This window comes from Callorhinus ursinus, unplaced genomic scaffold (assembly GCF_003265705.2).
Source record: "Callorhinus ursinus isolate GAN/ISIS: 27379988/994484 unplaced genomic scaffold, GSC_fseal_2.0 scaffold54, whole genome shotgun sequence".
Taxonomy (NCBI): domain Eukaryota; kingdom Metazoa; phylum Chordata; class Mammalia; order Carnivora; family Otariidae; genus Callorhinus; species Callorhinus ursinus.
The window spans coordinates 10,020,154-10,038,293 of NW_027397116.1; the positions used below are offsets into that span (position 1 = coordinate 10,020,154).

At 37.6% G+C, this 18,140-nt stretch overlaps 1 protein-coding gene across 1 annotated transcript in view; it reads left to right on the plus strand.

The window, feature by feature from the left end:
- USH2A (usherin) overlaps positions 1–18,140 on the plus strand; it is a 707,317-nt gene that overhangs the window by 548,895 nt on the left and 140,282 nt on the right. The window contains exons 41-44 of the mRNA XM_025892244.1: positions 6,845–7,068; positions 12,335–12,539; positions 17,117–17,314; positions 17,841–17,995. Of these exons, the coding sequence (XP_025748029.1) occupies positions 6,845–7,068; positions 12,335–12,539; positions 17,117–17,314; positions 17,841–17,995 (782 nt within the window). The remainder of the gene's footprint in view (positions 1–6,844; positions 7,069–12,334; positions 12,540–17,116; positions 17,315–17,840; positions 17,996–18,140) is intronic.

The window sequence follows — 18,140 nt, forward strand, 5'->3', positions numbered from 1 at the left end:
GGTCACAAGATACAACTATGATGAAAAGTAAACAACATTCTATGTTCACTATTCACGAAGCAGAGTTCTACGTGCTTCATATACATCAACACATTTATAACACACTTAAACCTCACAACAACCCTATGAGGTAAGTACTAGTCTTCTCTCCATTTTCAAGATGAGGAAACAGAAGCACTTCTCACAAAAGTGAGAAACTGCCCCCAGATCACATAGCTAGCAAATGGCTGCATCACTTTAGGTAACATTAATTGCTATTTATTATAAATGAACCCCCCAATTTGTAAAGGCTCAAATACAACCGGGGTTCACTTTTTCTTATCTGATAGCACCGACGTACGAACCTTCTGTAGGTCAGCTCTCTTTCCTACTTATGAGCTACCGTTGAACTGCCAGATTCTTTGGTCACCTGGGAGTTGTACCCATTTCTGCAGCCAGAAGGGGAAAAGAGCATGGAATAACGTGTGTGTGAGTTTTTTATTTGCCAGGTCTAGGAATAGCAAATATTTTAATTAACATTTCATTGACTAGAACTAAATGCAAGGGAGGCTGGGAGATTTGCCTGTGAATCTTGCTACTGTGGCTAAGAAGGGTTTCTAATTCCATCTAAATGGAGACAAAGTCCATGCTCTTAAATTCTTTGATCATTCTGATAGTTGGACAGGCATTGCATACTCTCCAACCCAAGCCATATCAATGTTTGTCAGGTCTGCTGAGCAGGGCCAGTATAATAAACTATCAAGTTGTAAACATTTTCTGGAAGATTGGAAAAAAAGAAGCATTATCAACTCTGCCCTCTGACTGCACACCTAATGTATGCCAAAGTGAGAAGACAGGGTACTACGTAGGAGTGCTGAGCCCTGAGACAGTGACTTATAAAGAATAATCTGGGACTTTTAAGGGTCTGACTCTTTGCAGAAAGACATTTGCTGGTGGTCTGTGAGATCAAAATGGCTTTCATAATAATACTAACCTATTATATGCCTTTTTCAATCTCATTCTCTCATGAGTATACAGTGGAGTTTCTCAGAGGTTACATGGCATGTGATATTGCAACAGTTGAATGCAGAAGCAGGTATGAGAAGTTAATTCCTTCTAGTAAGCCAGACATTAGAGAGGCTTGCAAAAATGCAAAACAGTGTCATTCTTCCCACTCACTTTTCTCAGTTTGGAAAATGCATTTATTTTTCATAAATATTTATGTTAACATGTTATATATTTATTATTTTAAATGAATTAATAAGTACAAAAGTCAAAAATTTTTGTTTTAGGCTCTAACCCAGTATTTATCAACAGATATAACCAACATAAACAAAAGTTATTTGGAGTCCTCAATTATTTGTAAAAGTGTAAAGGGTCCTGAGACCAAACTTCACGCATCACTGCTTTAATGCATGGTTATCATGTGTACTAGAAAATCATGGCACTTAGTTAGTTACCCTGTGCTATGATTAACCAGTTGAGTATCTCCTCTTCTAGATGAGTAGCTAAAAATATGTCCCTTAAAGACAGAACAATGGATGCCAGGTCTGGGAGATGCAAAAGCATTGCCCCCTCCATACCATAATGAGTCAGAGTTTTAACATAACAGCAAAAATGTCTCATTTTAGCATCTGTTCATTTGTCCCTTTTTTTAGTCAATGGCCGTATTCCTTCATTTGATAAAAATGTATTATGTAGTGACTGTGCTCAATACAGTATTCTTGGTGCTTTGTGATTATAAAAATGGCTGATTCCATTTTTATCCTTAAGGACTTATAATCTAATTAAGGAGGAAAGTACCTATAAGGTTAAACACAATCCATAAGAGAGGGATGAACAAAGTATATTCTTAAGACTGAGAGATCACTCCAGGCAAGGTGATGGAAAAAGCTAAACCATTAGATTGGAACCTCAAATAATGAGTAAGATTTTGAAATGTGTAGATGGAAGAAGGACATTTCAGCTAAAGGGCATAGCTTGAGCTAACGTGTGAAATTGGCAATCTGTGAAGCATGTCCAAGTAGTAGTGAACAGTTGGGTTTGTTGGAGGGATCCACTGTGTGCAAGGAAACAGAGGGAGATATGTCTGAGTAGGCAAAACGATCTGAACATTATTCAGTAATCAAGGAAGGGTCAATGTGATGGTAAGAACTGTGATTTAAGGCAATAAATTAGATTTTGGTGGCAGAATGAATGTGAAGGAGAAGGAAAGATAAGTCAGAACACTATTGCCAAAAAGTAAAACATACCTGTTTTGAGAAATGAAGTAGAGGTAACTATCCCCTGGGACAATGGTTCCTAATCTTTTGGGGGCCATACACTCCCTTAAGAATCTTTTGAAAGTTACAAAGCCTCACTGCAAATACTACACAGAAATTTGCCTGCAATTTCATATACCCCTGACGTCCATCCATGGGCCCCAACTTCAGAATCACTTCTTATTGACTTCCCTGTGATTTTCCACGCTTGTCAAATATTTAAGCAGATTGCAACATTACTCAGCTCCTGTGAATCAAGTTTAGCTCTAGAGTTTCTCACGACATTCTGCAATTCTGCCAAGGCTGGTAATCATGGTGGACGGAAGGAATGATACTTTTAAAAAGGAAAAGAATCTCTTTTTATTCTCTTGACCTTCCTGCAGGTTTCAGTGTCAATAGACACATTCCACCTGTCTTTTTCCTCACTCTGCTTGCGCTCCCTCCTGTCGCCCCTAATGACTGTGACCTCAGTGACCTTCCAGAATATCCATATGGCCCTTTTTCTCCTCAACCTAGCAACACCATACCTGCTACATGAGGGTTTGGATCTCATAATATTGTTCCTAAGCCTGGCCTCTCTTACTGCCTGGCATTGTGTGCCTGCCATAAGACTGGGCTGGCTCGTAAAACATCTCTTTATGTACTTTATTACTTAAACTCTTTTATTTGCCTGCAGGAGCCGTTTAACAAAATCACATTGAATTGACTTTCTCACACCAAATCAAATCTCCCTGGTCCCAGTTCAGTTGTCTTTGTCAATATGTATTTTATAAATGGAGTGAATTAACAGATGCTGTTGGAACAGAAGTGCTGGGGTAGCGTTTATATTTTTACTGCTCTCTCTGGGCAGATGAGTTGTGTAGGAGTGTTATACAGGTATCTCGGGATGAAAGTCATGCTCATCATTGCAGTGGATATGTATTCTTAACCATTTTCTTTGAATGTATTTTAAACCTCTTTATTACTCTTTTTATTCTTAGTGTTTGCTTGTATGGTTTTATCATTTATGCCATTAATCTTGGATTGGACTTGATTATATCTTTTAGTATTAAGAGATGAACATTAAAGTCTCCCTATCATTCAAAGAGACCAGGATTTTCTGTTAGCTGTGAGAAACTGATCGTGACATACCTTTGGAACGTATTGCCTGATCTCTATTATTAATGTTGTCCATGCAGCCTCGGATAGGAAACTCTGGGTTGAAACTGCTTTGTTATAGAATACTGAGTTTCCATGTCCTGGAGTAGGACTTCAGCAGAACGAATGACTACCCCTATTTGTCATAGAAGACAGGATCTGGAAACTTTGCAAAGAGGGAAATACAGCACAGAAATCCATTGTTAAAGGGCTGTACTAAAGAATATTTTCTAGGAAGATTTCCATGTGACATAATGAATTTTTGAAAGGTGAAACGTAGAAAAAATGCATCTCAACGATTTGGGGAACATTTTTGCTCTACCCTTTCTTTGTCAGTTTTGTGGTGGTAGCCATGAGGCCATCTACTGGTGGAGACAAGCATGCATTTCTTTTCTTTCGTATTCTGCCAATTTTATAAGTGTGTCCTAAGAATGACTAATCACAAAACTTTTTTTCAGTCTTATAGGCCTAAAATATAGTCCCTTGGCTTAAAATGTGGTCCCCATGATCAGTCCCAGAGTTGCACATTAATCTGTCATGTTCTAGACTTTGTTCTTTACTACCTTACTGTATTTATCTCAAAAGCATGATTCATAATTCTTGGTCTTTTTTTTTTTTTCTGGAAAAATGGAGCCCCTGTTTTACAGAATTAACAATTTAGAAATTCATCAGAACTATATGTTTATAAATGCTTTCCTTGTCAGCCCTGGCCATTAAATGAGTGTTAGTAACATATTGAAACTATTCATAGTATTGTGAGTAAAAGATTCTTTCCTTCACTGTTTTCCCAATTGTATCCAATAAAATGGAAGATATCTGTTGGATATATATATGCTGTTTGGGAAGATAAAATATATTGCAGCTTGCTATCAAAAATAAATATCTAATAGCTCTATGTGTACTGTACCACTTTAGTAACATCTGTCCAAGGAGAATCTTCACCTTTGTACAGATTTAAGGAACAGCCTCTGGAAGAATATATCGATCCGTCAACAATACACAACCTGTTTTGTTTTTCTTTTGGCATATTTAAAATTGTGCATTCTACATGTCAAAGTTCAAAAGTCAAGTGCTATATGTGATAAACTAGGCAGGGGTCAAAAGTTATTGCAATGCAGTTTCAGAAGATTGTCTGTCTCTGAATTTGCAGCTCATTCATGCTGAAGTGATGCACTATGGGAATTACTAGCAAACTCTGCTCTGCAACATCTGCTCTCCCTAAGTGAGTTAGTGCACGTCAGACATCTTTATGTCAGAATATTGCAGTGATGGATGCAGTCTTCAGAAAATGCTGCATAAAAATCTGGTGTGCCGTTCTGGCCATTAAGTGAAATTACTATTTAAATTAATGGCACTGTCACAGTTTATCTGTGCAAAGAATGAACGCTGATTAGGGTATTAAGTAATTAGCAATTTATCACACTGGAACAAGGTTGATAATAATTAAAGAAGTAATGGTTTACCAAAGAAACTAGAAAGGGAGTCACTTCTTGTTATGAGAGTGGAATCTTGGCTGGAAATTTTAATTCAGTGAAACAAAGATGAAACTCTTTGTGAAGGAAAGCAGCCTTTTTTTTTCCCTAGTGTAAAAACAGTTCATTATCAAAATTTTAGTTGACCTGTCAAAAGTCCCTCAGAGCGATCAGATGACTGATTAGGAGTTTCGAATTAGGTCAATGTCTGCATTTTGATTTTATACTTAAAACATGGTGAAACCACCAAGTAACTTGGGAGTAGAGAGGGAGAATATATTCTGCTCCCTAAAGGACCAGTTTTCAGTTTTCAGATTGCTCTTTAAAATGGAAACATGAATTATTTTAAGAAAACTGCTAGAGAAAAAATAAATGACAGTAAAAAAACCAAGGTTGTATTTAAATGTCTGATCAGAAAGCAGCGGAAAAAAAAATGTCCAAACAATGCAAAACTTGAAGATTTTTCTTTTCATTGTGTGTGTGCATGTGTGTGTATAATCGATCATTTTTACCATTTTATCATAATCAAAACTCAGATTACAATGATAGTTCTGCTGTGTGTATTTATGTGAAAAAAATTCTTTCCTGAAAATGTTAAAACAATGAAAATTATTAATAATCACCAAAGAAAACAGTTTACTTTTAAACCAATTACTTTGAACAGTTACCACATTTAGACGGCATGCAAAAAGTCCGTTATGATCAATATACATCATCTTAAAATATCAGGAGATATTTTTTAAATTGGAAAGATCAGTGAGAGAGTTCTTTGGAGTCTTGTGTGACTAAACATCTTTCTTAAGGTATGTACCAAGCCAGTGTCTACTTTCAGTATTTTTTTTTTTTAATAAAAAGCACTTAAAGCTCACCGGTCTATTATTAGGAGTGTCTTTCATAATGCAGGTGTTTGTACAGGACCAGAACAAACAATTCAGGACCTCAGGGCACTTTGAAGTTGAGGTTCTTTATGTTATCACTCAGGACTAATAATAAATAAACAAAATTCTAATTAGAATAAATCATTCACCACACTGTGCTGCTATATCACTGGATATAAATTCTGATATAATAGCATTGTGACATGGGGTGTAGGTACCTTAATTTCTGGCTTAATCTGACTCTAGAGTATTGTTTATTTATTCAGGCTTTTATGTCTAAATTCTACTGTATCTCTTCTATGGCAAGATCTAAATGATGTGAACACAGGCAGTTAAACTGAATTTGGTGCAAGAAAGAAGGTTCTTTGGTGTGAAAGGCATACATGTCTTTCCTCAACAAGTGGCGATCAATGCTCCCCCTTACAGGGTCTTTCTGCCTCCAACCTCTAATCCATGTCCAGGGATGGGTCTAGAACACAGTGCTGCTCAAAATATAGTGGCCAAATTGTTCACCTGATTGGTGAGCAAGCTCAGCTGGTTTGAACAAATCTATCTCCTGAGGAAAGAATGGTCACCATTGCTGCTGGATTCACAAGAAGTAAAATGTGCACCCTAGACAAAGCCGGGCAAAAACTTACAAGACCTCTACCACAGCATCTCCAGTGCCAGGATGGTCCTACCTCTCCACTCTGTCTAGGCTTTCATCCTAGAGTGCCTCGGTGACCTCTCCCTTGCAAATTTCTAGAGCTTTCCTCTCGTCCCCTGTACTTCATCCCTTTTTCTGCAACACGATGTTATCATCACAAAATGGGCAGGTAATTCTCATGACGGAAATCAGGGCTTTTTTTTAATGGAGCTTGGAAGAAGTCTGGCCCCCTGAATGATTTTGAACCACTTCCTCTTGTGTGTTCTTTACCTAATTAGTGTCTAGTGCTCTTGGTAAGAAGGACCCCTCACTGCACATTTAAATCACCTTGGTAGGGAAACACTACCTTAGGTATTGTACCATTTCAGCGACTGCCTGAGTCTGACATTTTTATACCAAACTTTACAGCAGTCTCCGTTTTCTTCCCTTTTTTTTTATTTCATATTCATATATAACATTTTATTGTTGCAGGGATGTTCTGTTGTGGGCAGGATTATGTGAATATGTCAGATACCATATGCTGTTCAGCTTCCAGTGGAGAGTCTAAAGCACATGTTAAAAAGAATGACCCAGTGCCAATAAAATGCTGCGAGACTGAACTTATTCCAAAGAGCCAGAAATGCTGTAATGGAGTTGGATATAATCCTTTGAAATATGTTTGCTCTGACAAGATTTCAACTGGAATGATGATGAAGGTAATTGATAGAAAACCTCTCAGAGGTGCTGATTTGACAATGGAAAGAGAAATACATTGTTCATAACTATTTTTCTAAAATAGGAATATAAAAACTCCTGTGTGCATTATTCATTTTCATATTACATCCATATTAATACCAAATGAGTTCGCTGTGATTGATGTTATTGCAATGAATTCTAAAGGAATTAATAATGATTAGCTGTTCTCAGGAAGCTTTACCCAGCACTTCAGATCAGTGCAAGACTGAAAGTCTGTGTGCCGAAAGAGCCAGCACTTGTCAGCTGGGACCTCTGTGTCATGCCATTTTTGTCCATGGGTGCTGGGGATGGAAAAGGAGATCAATCCTGGCTTCTTCCCTCTGGGCCCCTAACCATAATCCAACACTTTCCTTTGATAGCGACTTTAGATACAGCAAATTCACTCGTGCTTATATCCTATTCCTTGAGACAGTAGAAGATCAGCAAATGCCTGCCAGTCATGAAAGTGAACAGGCCTCTGAGTGTACCATTTGTTTGGATGTTGAGATGCTTCACAGACAGACATGTCATGTTTTGTTAGCATTAAACTTGACCCAGGACTCCAGAAACCTACCATTTTAAGGAATGGATTGTGGACATTGAAAAACCAGACACCCTACTCTGTTCTGTAGCAATCTGCCATTAGGAGATGGCTGCAAATGGATGTTTGGGTCATAGACAATGGAAGGGCTCTTGCCGACTGATGCAACTATACAGTCATTGTGTGGACACCATATACTTTGGGATGTAAAGTAACTCTTGAGATTGTTAGGGTCCCAGCAAGCACTTTGCAACAATTAATCTTAAGACAATTCATAAAGTTATTAAAGAGAATAAGTACTAATGGACTAATCATACAAAATACCCATCAAAAATAATCTTCATCTACAAAATGTTTTTAGAAATTGGTCTGACCTGTACACAACTTTAAAATAGCCAATTCTACGAAAGAAATCTCTCCAACACTATGCTCCCAAAGTTTACATTTATTCCAGGCCAATTTTTTCAGAAGTTTGGACTGAGAAATTTTTCTGAAATTCAGTCTTAAAAAGCTGGTGATGTTGCAAGGGCATGTTTCTTTTTTTTTTTTTAAGATTTTATTTATTTATTTGAGAGAGAACAGAGAGTGCAAACAGTGGGGTGGGAAGAGTACGAGAGGGAGAAGCAGACTCCGCTGAACGTGGAGCCTGATGTGGGGCTCAATCCCAGGACCCCGAGATCATGACCTGAGCCAAAGGCAGACGTTTAACCGACTGAGCCTCCCAGGCGCCTCATGAGGACATGTCTTTAAAATGACCAGTTAAGAAACATCTATGTAGAAAACTCTAAAAGGGGCCCTCATATTTGAAAAATGAAGATAGAAAACCTTTTAGTTTCAAAAATGACGCTGCTGCTCACAACTATTTGTTTCATTACTGATCACTCACATTTGTTTCCCAGGCATCCCATTTTGGTTCCAGGAAGATAGAGCTTCCATTATTCGACAACAATATTCAGGATATATACATGATCTTTTAAATTGACTTAACTTGGCTTTATGAAGGGCAATTAACAGTCATATTGAATATTCATATTTAAATTATTATGATTAGGACAATATTTCTGAAGGCCAAATCAAGCAGTGTGTTACAGGTAAAGTTCAATGTGTAGATTGCATTGTGTTTCCTGAAGACTTCTTTCCTGGAGACCTCTATCCAATAAGGACTGGACCACTATGGGATTTCTCCCCTGAGAGTCTTCTCTAACTGTGGGTTTGGGAATTCCTTTTACTTCTCTCCTGTGTTGGTGTCCCTGTGTTCTCAATCCAAGGGTCCCCGTTTCTTGCCTTAATGCCTTCTTTTGGAGAAATATCATTTTGGGTATAGGTGCATAAAAGGTAAATTTTTTGAGAGCTTGACATTAGAAATGATCGTTTTTCGAGCCTCCCACTGGATTGATAGCTTGGCTAGGTACACACTGTAAGGTTAAAAATTATTTCCACTGAGGATTTTGATATCATGTCTGCATTTTTAAACTTTCTTTGCTATTTTGATCCCTGTTTCTTCCTAGGTACCCATGTTTTTTTTCCTATGAAAGTTTTTAAGACATTCTCTTTATTCTGTTTTTCGAAAATTTCATTTAAAAATTTTTAAAAATAAAATTTCATGACAATGTGCCTCTTTGTGGATGATATTATTATTATTATTCATTATGATGTACATTTTTGTGTACTTTTTCAGTGTGAAGTCTCATAACCTTCAGTTCTGGGAAATGTTATTTTATTTCTTTGATAATTTGCTCTCTTTTTAATCTCTGTTTTTACTGATTAGTTTGGTGTTGGACTTCCTAAACCAATCTTTCAATCTTTTCTTTTTATTTCTTGACTATTGATTAGTTAACTCTTTATCTTTTTCAACATGATCAGATTTTGCCTTAGCTTCATCTTCCAACCTTTCTATTGATTGATTGATTTTTTAGCTATCATATTTTTTATTTTCTATTTTTTTTTTTTTTTTTTTTTTAGTTTTTCAGGGTTCTTTCTTTTTTGCAGGCTGTTATTTATTCATGGCATCCCACTCTTGTTCCATTCATGGGATATCTTTTTTATCATTCTGGAAATACTAATTCCATTGCTGTTGTTATTTATTGTTTGTTTGCTTTATTCTTTGAATTGTCTCAATTGTTTGGCATTATTTTAGTTTTCTTCTTTGCCTTGCTTTGTTTCTGCTCCCTCTCAGTTCTTTTTTCTATGTTTTTAAATCTATTCTTTCTATTGGAGGCTGAATGAAAGCTCACTGTGCAAAGGCATCCATTAGTGGGGAGTGCAAAGTAACCTAATCATGTGGCAGGATGGTTTTTGGTCAGGGAGTCACATTACCAAGAATCCTTAGCAGATATGCTTAATTAACTATCCTTAATAATCCATCCTAGATCAATATGCCTGGCTGACAGCATACAGAGAACTGGTGGAAAAGGGGACTGGTTTTCTCACTGTGCAATATGCAGACTTGTATTTGATTTTCCCACTCTGGCCTCCTGGCCTATATCTTCCAGTGGACTTTCTCTGTTCCTTTTAATTTCACCCAATCTTTTCTAAGCTTATCTCATTTTGTAACACTTTATCAAAATGCAGCTAGGAACAACACAAACCTACTGCTAATCTTCTAGATTATAACCTCCCCTAGGGCTGTGAGCTCAGTAGCACTGGCTTACTTTGACAGTTATCCCAGGTCATGGTTTTATCAAATATTTAGCCACAGCATAACAGAGTTCCCCAACTTTCCAAACCCCAGTATGTATTTCTTTGCCACTGCCCACCTAACAATTAAGCCAATGCCATGGGATTTAGGGCTTTATTGTTATTTTTAAGACAATATCTAACTTCAAGGTTTTAATTTATGTTTTACCTAGGACATGATAGACTATGCCAAAATAAAAACAAGTGCACTCACATATGGAATGAGTCAACAGAATAAAAGTTAAAAAAGTTTTTCACATTGCAGTCCAGTGTGAGTTAGGCACCTCTCCTCCAAGAAATGTCTCAGAAGCCCAATCCCCTTCCATCTTGTGGGGCTTCACACACGACCCTCAGATTGCGATGGAAAAGAGGAGAGTGGATGAGTATACGTGTGTGGGTCTCACCTGGATGCAGAATACATCCTTTCTGTAGAGTGAGGACATAGACATTTCTAGTCATGTGGCTTTTCCTACTGAGCCGAACTTGCAAATTTAGTATTTCTAGGGAGAAAAAACAAAAGGGACATTACTGGGCATATGGTATTGTCTCTGCCACATTCATCTACTTCCCAGCTTCCAAAAATGTTTGAGCTGTCCTGTGAGGATTAGCTCCCTTTCTGTTTCCTTGGACTTTTATATTCCTTTACTGTCATTTGGTTGCGCTTCAAGAGGAAATGGAGCTAAATGCCGGTGTTCAATTCTCTATAATCAAATGGAAATCCTACCACAGTTTTCTGAAGCAGCTTTATTTGGACAACCTTTGGGAGAATAACATATATGAAGTAAGAGATTGAATTTAGATCAATTTTAAATACCAAAAAATTATTTTAAATACATTATGCCATCTAGGGCACCTGGGTGGCTCAGTTGGTTGAATGTCCAACTCTTGATTTTGGTTCAGGTCATGATTTCAGGGTCATGAGATTGAGCCCTGGGCCCGGCTCCCTGCTCAGCAGAGTCTGCCTGAGATTCTTTCCCCTCCTTCTCCCCCACCTCCTGCTCTTTCCCTCGCTGATGCTCTCTCTCTAAAATAAATAAATAAATAAATAAATAAATAAATAAATAAATAAAGCCACCTATGTAAAGAAAAGATGAAGGAAAGTTTTGCATTACAAAAATGTTGCCTTATTTATATATCTCCTGTAATCTGGGATGATGAAGTATTTCATTTTCTGAGATTAGAACACACTAGTACTTACCAATAACAATAAGAAGTCCAGAGATTCATGAGAGGACAGGTTTACAAAGGTAAATAATAATAACTATAATGAGAGTTCATGAAATATTTAGATTTTCTAAAACTTGGACAAAGTTTTAGCAGTCTGACTTGCCCCACAGCACAAAAGTGCAGATTCTCAAATATCACATTTTTCTCTAAAGCTCCATTAGGAAAGTGTCAAAGTAACAATAATAAAATAATGACTCCTGCTCTTATTTATAGCGTATCTAAGTGTAAGGCATTTACAGGTGTTATCTCATTTGATTCACATAACAAACTTGCATGGTAAATGTGATTTCCATTTTCTAATGGAAGAAGCTGAGGCTTTGAGAGTGTAAGTGACTTGCTCAAGGTCACAGAAGTAGGAAGTGGCAAAACTGGACTCTGAATCCAAATCTGTGTCATCCACAGCAAAACTGCTCTTTCTAGTATACACACCACCTTCATTTCTTTTCATAAATCTTGAGACATTTATTCATGATCTAAGTGGAAGAAAATTTCATTTGCATCTTGTAAAAACCTGCCCCACATACATCTAAATGTAAATTTTAAAAAGATATTTATTTATTTTAGAGAGGGAAAGAGAGCACGCATGCACTGGGAGAGGGGGCAGAGGGAGGGAATCTCAAGCAGACTCCCTGCTGAGCACAGAGCCCAACACAGGGCTGGATCCCACAACCCATGAGAACAGGACCCATGAGATCATGATCTGAGCTGAAACCAAGAGTCTGATGCTCAACCAAATGAGGCACCCAGGTGCCCCTGTCCAAATGAATTTTTTAAATCTCCTTCTTCCCACCTCTACCACTCAGGAAACCAGAGAGTGCGGGACGGTCTGCCCAGCATCTCTGGAAGCCACAGCATACTGCGGCAGGTGTGACTTCAACTTTACCAGCCACGTTTGTACTGTGATCAGAGGACCTCACAATTCCACAGGCAAGGAATCAATAGAAGAAATATGCTCATCTGCTGAAGAGACTGTTCACACGGGTAGTGTAAACACATTCTCCTTCACAGGTAACAGAAACTGAGCCACCTGTCCATAGCTTAGTAGGGATAGTGAAAAGCTGCAGAAAATGCAGATTTGTTTCATTCTGATGTCGTCCCCCTCCTTAACCTAATATCAATTAATTTCATCATACTATGGGCTAGCTAATTACAAGGTAATTAAAGGCACACTTTGGATCTGTTCAAAGTTAGTAGCTTAAAAAAATGTAAAGTCTAAATTTAAACAAAGATATATACTATTTTAAAGTAAACATGTAGAAAATCCAGAACAGGGAAATAACTTATGTGTTCTTTTATGGCATATCCAGTTAATCATCAGTGAGCCCCATTTTATTTCTTAAAAGTGTGAATGCAGGCTTTCAATAAATGCAGAGAATGAATGTTGCTGTACTTGTAGGCAGAAAAGAGGAAGAAACCTGTATGATCACCAGTAAGACCTAGCAGCATTATTCTGGGAAGGAGCTTAAAGTATCCCTTTCCTGATCTTGGGTCTGTGTCTAGAGACTGCACTCTCCCACAGCCTGGTGTTGCCACTAAATGGCCATCATCTTGGGAACAATAACCTTCACAGTTATTGAAAATATTAATTTTCAGGTCCCATCTTGGCCCTACTGAATTCCTCCAAAATAGTGGTTCTCAGGCTTGGCTAAGCTGAGTGAAAAACACTGTAAAGTTTAAGATCATCTCCAAAATAGTTCTGCCCTCTATTAAATTTTTATTATTTGTCCATTTACTTAAGTCCCTACAGAGTTTGTTTCTGCCTTTTGAAAACTTAAGTGTATGTGTGTGTGTACATATATATCATCCACCATCTAGAGTCAAATAGAATACATTTAAGTGACATAATTCAAGCAAGCTAAGGTTAAATAAACAAAAAACTGCTCTGTTCCATCATGACTCATCATTCTACCTTACGTAACCGATGGTGGGTGATAATGGCAAACCTTAAGATTGCAAAAAAATAAGGCAAGATGCTGGAATGAGGGGGTAGATTAAGAAGGGAAAGCAGGAATAAAGGTAAGGTTCCAGTGATGTGCTAGAGGCTTCAAAACCTTACCTTAATTTACTCACAAAGCAATCATGGAAGTATGATCGTTTAATAGATGAAGAAACTGAGGGTCAGATCTATAAAAGTAACTTGCTAAGGGAAGATGTCAGGTTTAAATCACGTCACCTTCAAAACCAGCTGATTTAAGATACTCTACATGGTGTAGGAGTTCCTTTCAAAGTGCTCCAAACTTCCCTCAAGCTATTTCTCCCACCTGAAATGTCCTTCTTCATCATTCCCAGGGTGCAGATGACCATTGTCCTCAGTGCAGGCTTCTCGAGCCCAGTCCCTCTCTCCTCTCCCACATCAGCATGACGTTCATTTCTACCGTGTGTCATGTGCATCTGGACCCTTGTTCCATCTCTCCTATGAGATTGAAATAGCTGTATGAACAAGGTGCCCTTGCTTCACTTTACCTCATTTTTGGATTACACTGTAAGCAAACAAAATAAAACAAACAAACAAACAAAAAACATTTATTGGAATGAAAGTCCTCAAGATAGAGGACAATTCGTCAAACCCTCCAATTTCCTTCCACTCCCAGTTATAGATTTAAGGACCCTCATTTCCAAATTAGTGAATTTGGTCCAGATGCACATGATCCAAGAGAATTTCCTACTTTTATCTGCCTTTTGAAATCAAGGTCAAGATTTTGAAGGTCCTTTAAGACATATTTACAATAGCCTTCTCCAGAAGAGAATAGTTGTTTATTTAACTTATTTAGCCATCCATATTTCAGATTGCTTTGCCTACCAAAGAACACTAAATTGAATATGAAAAATAACAAAAATTTCTCTTCCAAGAAGAAAATGAAGCACCAAAGTCATGCTAAAACAAGTTCCATTGAGACCAATTTGGACTAAGAAGTCCACCTTTCTTAGAAATTTACAATTAAAAGCTAAACAACACCAAGTTTCACCCAAATTCATTCATGCATACAATCATTTCATTTTTCAAAAAAATATTTCTTAAATTTTTACTAATAACCAGTCACTACATTGGGCCTACCAGCTATGAAAACAAATAAGAATTCCCATCAGGAATTTGAAGCCCATACAAACAGACATGGAACAAATATAAGTACACTGTAATATGAGAAATATGTCCATGTAAGAATTCTGATAGAAGTAAGCATAGGGTGCTTTTCAAGGGCATTGCCTAGACATCTAACCCAGACTGAAGAGGTTAGGAAAGACTTTGTGAAGGATATCATGCCTGAGCTGGGAAATGAAGAACAAGTAGAAACATATCAGGTTAAAGGAAGGGAAGCCAGGCAGAGAGGGCAACATGTACAAAGCATAGGAAGTGAGAGAAAGCCTAGTGAGATGTGAAAAACAAGCCCCTTGATATGAATGTAGCACTGTGTAGGAGAGGAGAAATCATGGAGATGCGGCCAAAGAGCAGGGGTCAGCTGATGAAGGCCTTTTATGCCACACTAAGCAGGTTGTCTTTATGCAGCAATGAGTGGGTATTAAAGGTTTTTAAGCAATAGAATGACACAATCCTGTATATACATTTTTTAAGAATTACTCTATCAGCTGAAGAAATGATTGTAGACAAGTATGCGTGGAACTTTTAAGCCATTAACACGTAAAAATTGAATAAGCATACCTCCCAAAAAGCAGAACCCTCTGTTATTTGAAGACTAGCCCCATATAACATACAGAATGATTTTGAGATAAAAGGTGTTTTTTTTTTTCCTTTTTTTAAAAAAGAGTTGGAGATTCTGGCAAAGAAAAAAAGAACTCAGAAATGAGAGAGATTGTTGAGGGAAGGCAAAATTTCAACAATGTTTCCTTATGTGTAAAGCAAAAAGAATTCTTCCATGGGCTAGGAGCATCTTTGAAAGACCAGGCCTCACAGGAAAACAAAGGATGATATGCCACAGAGGAAAGAACAAGGAACACAGCATGGCGAGCTACTGCAACTGCAATTAGAACTGGTGATGTAGGCCTGAAGAGTAGGAAATAACAGTTATTAACAATGAGCAGTTCAATCTGCTACAGCCAATTGACTGAAAAATATAGGGACCGTCTGTGGGTAGGTGGATGGTCCGGGCAGCTCAGCCCTTACACGGTCATTCAGGGATCCAGACTCCTTCCAGTTGACGGATCATCACGTTTCCGGTGCTGCCCTCCTTCCCATGGTGCAGCCTGGGTCACCACAACATCCTGCTTCCAGCCCACCGAAAGGGGATGAGAAGGTCAATGGAAAGCAAGTGATTTCCTCTTAGGAAGCGAGGCACAGGTTGCCCATATCACTTCCATGCTTCTTGCGTTATTCGGATCTGAGTCATATGACAAGCCCAAGCTGCAGAGAAAACTGGGAAAATTAGACCCTAGCCAGGAGGCCTCTGAGAGGGACAGAAGGGAGAGCTGGGCACCCACCAGTGGTCATCATAAGTAACAAGTTGCAGATGCCCCCTTACCAGAGAAAAATGAAGACAGAAGATAAGCCCTTCTATTTTATAGCAGTTTACATTTTATGATGTTCTGCCACATAACTTCATGCGTTTTTATTTTCATATTAATTCTATAAAGTAAGCAGGTCATGGTTTATGGTAAGGAGATATATGTAAGGAAAATATGGTCAAAAAATCCACATGGATGGACAGAGACTCAACCCCACATGAAGATAGAGCAGGTGGCCGGGAAACCCCAAGGAGGAAGACCTCTTCTTCTGATCTCCCCTCTGAGAAAAGTCATCCAGAAACCACCACACAAAAATGCATACATACAAACATAGTCAAAATTCACAAAATTAAACAGATTTAGCCAATTAAATTTTCCAGTTTTTTTTTTTTTTTTTTTTTTTTTTTGGTAAATTTGTAGCATTTCTGAAGTTACCAAAGCTTAAAACTAGACAAAGACTTTTGGGATGCCATTGAATCACATGGATGATTATCTAATAAAATCATTGCCAGTACAAAACACTCAACAGTTTGGTTTTATTCTTTCATTTAGATTGGTTGTTTTGGATTTGGGTTTCTGTTCTGGTTTGGTGAAAGAGGGAAGGATGTATGTAGTGGATTGTGCAGTCGGTTATATCCACTAACCATGATAAGCCAAGTTTCCAGTCTTGTATCTCATAATAAGTACATTATAATTTATATACTTAATTTAATGTAATATGAATGATGTAATAATTGGTAAAATTTATAATATAAAACTATAAAAGCAGGTTGGTGAACCTGCCCTTTACAGAAGTATAGGATACACACACTTGGGAAGCATTAACATCCAATGTACATTAGTCTAGTACTTTAGGTTTTCAGTCATTCCTTTCATGTTACCCCTTGTTCAGAAAAGGTCAGTTCTATTCTGTGGAATTCCATATCTCTGCATCCAATAAACACGTAAAATGTTATTTTTTTATGATTTAGAATGTTAAGAGATAAGAGTTCTATTCACACACAACAGGATTAGAGCATTAAGCATTTATTTTTAAGTGTTTAAAAGTTTTGATATTCATTTTCAATATGATGGTAAAAAAATAAAAATGTTTTAAAAATCTCGCTGTTCAATTTCTCCCTTTCCAGATGTGAACCTGGAGCCTTATATGGCGTATGAGTATAGGATTTCTGCATGGAATAGCTATGGGCGAGGATTCAGCAAAGCTATCAGAGCCAGGACAAAAGAAGATGTGCCTGAAGGAGTGAGTGCCCCTAGGTGGACCAAAATGGATAATTTTGAAGATGTGATAGTCTTAAATTGGAAGAAACCTATACAATCAAATGGTATTAAGCTATTTTTAAAATTGAAATAACAAAATCCTGTAAATCCATAAGGAAATTTAAATGAGTGTGATCTACATGTAATTGGCGTGCTTCTACCCATTAAAAATTATTTGCCAGTAAAAGGAACCTTAGGTGTGTACCTACTAATCATTCATTTTTTAAAATAGGCCTCACAAGTGTTTAGCCCCAGAAATTTTTTCTGGAATCCTAGCATATATCTGAGCTGCTTTCAAACAAGCAAAGACTGCTAACGAAAGGCAAAATAGTTTCAATATTGGAAGTAATTTTGTTTGGTAGTGAGGGGAAATAAACATAAATGACTCCTTATTTATCTATGTCCAGAATCCCTCTCTTCAATAAGAGTGCATATCATTCAGAACTGCTCGAACATAGCAATCCAATAGCAAATTAAAAGTAAGTGATGCTATATTATCCCATTTCCTCAGAACTCTAAGACATGTAAGTTGTTTGCAAAAAGTTAAAATGTTCTGACACTCAAATCTGGGTATTTCTCTGTCTCTTTTAGGTCCAATTGTTTACTATATTCTTCTCCGAAATGGGATTGAATGCTTTCGGGGAACATCATTGAGCTTCTCTGATACAGAGGGCATTTGGCCATTTCAGGAATACTCATACCAGCTGAAAGCCTGCACGGTTGCTGGCTGTGCTATCAGCAGCAAGGTAAGGGGAGGTACCTAAACTCTGGACAGAAGTAGCCAGTGGGAAGACTAGAGGAACACCCAGGTTGTGAATGATTTTTCCAATGGCAGAAAGCAATATTCACCTCAATGGCAGCGTGTTCATGTGGCATCTCAACTGACTACTA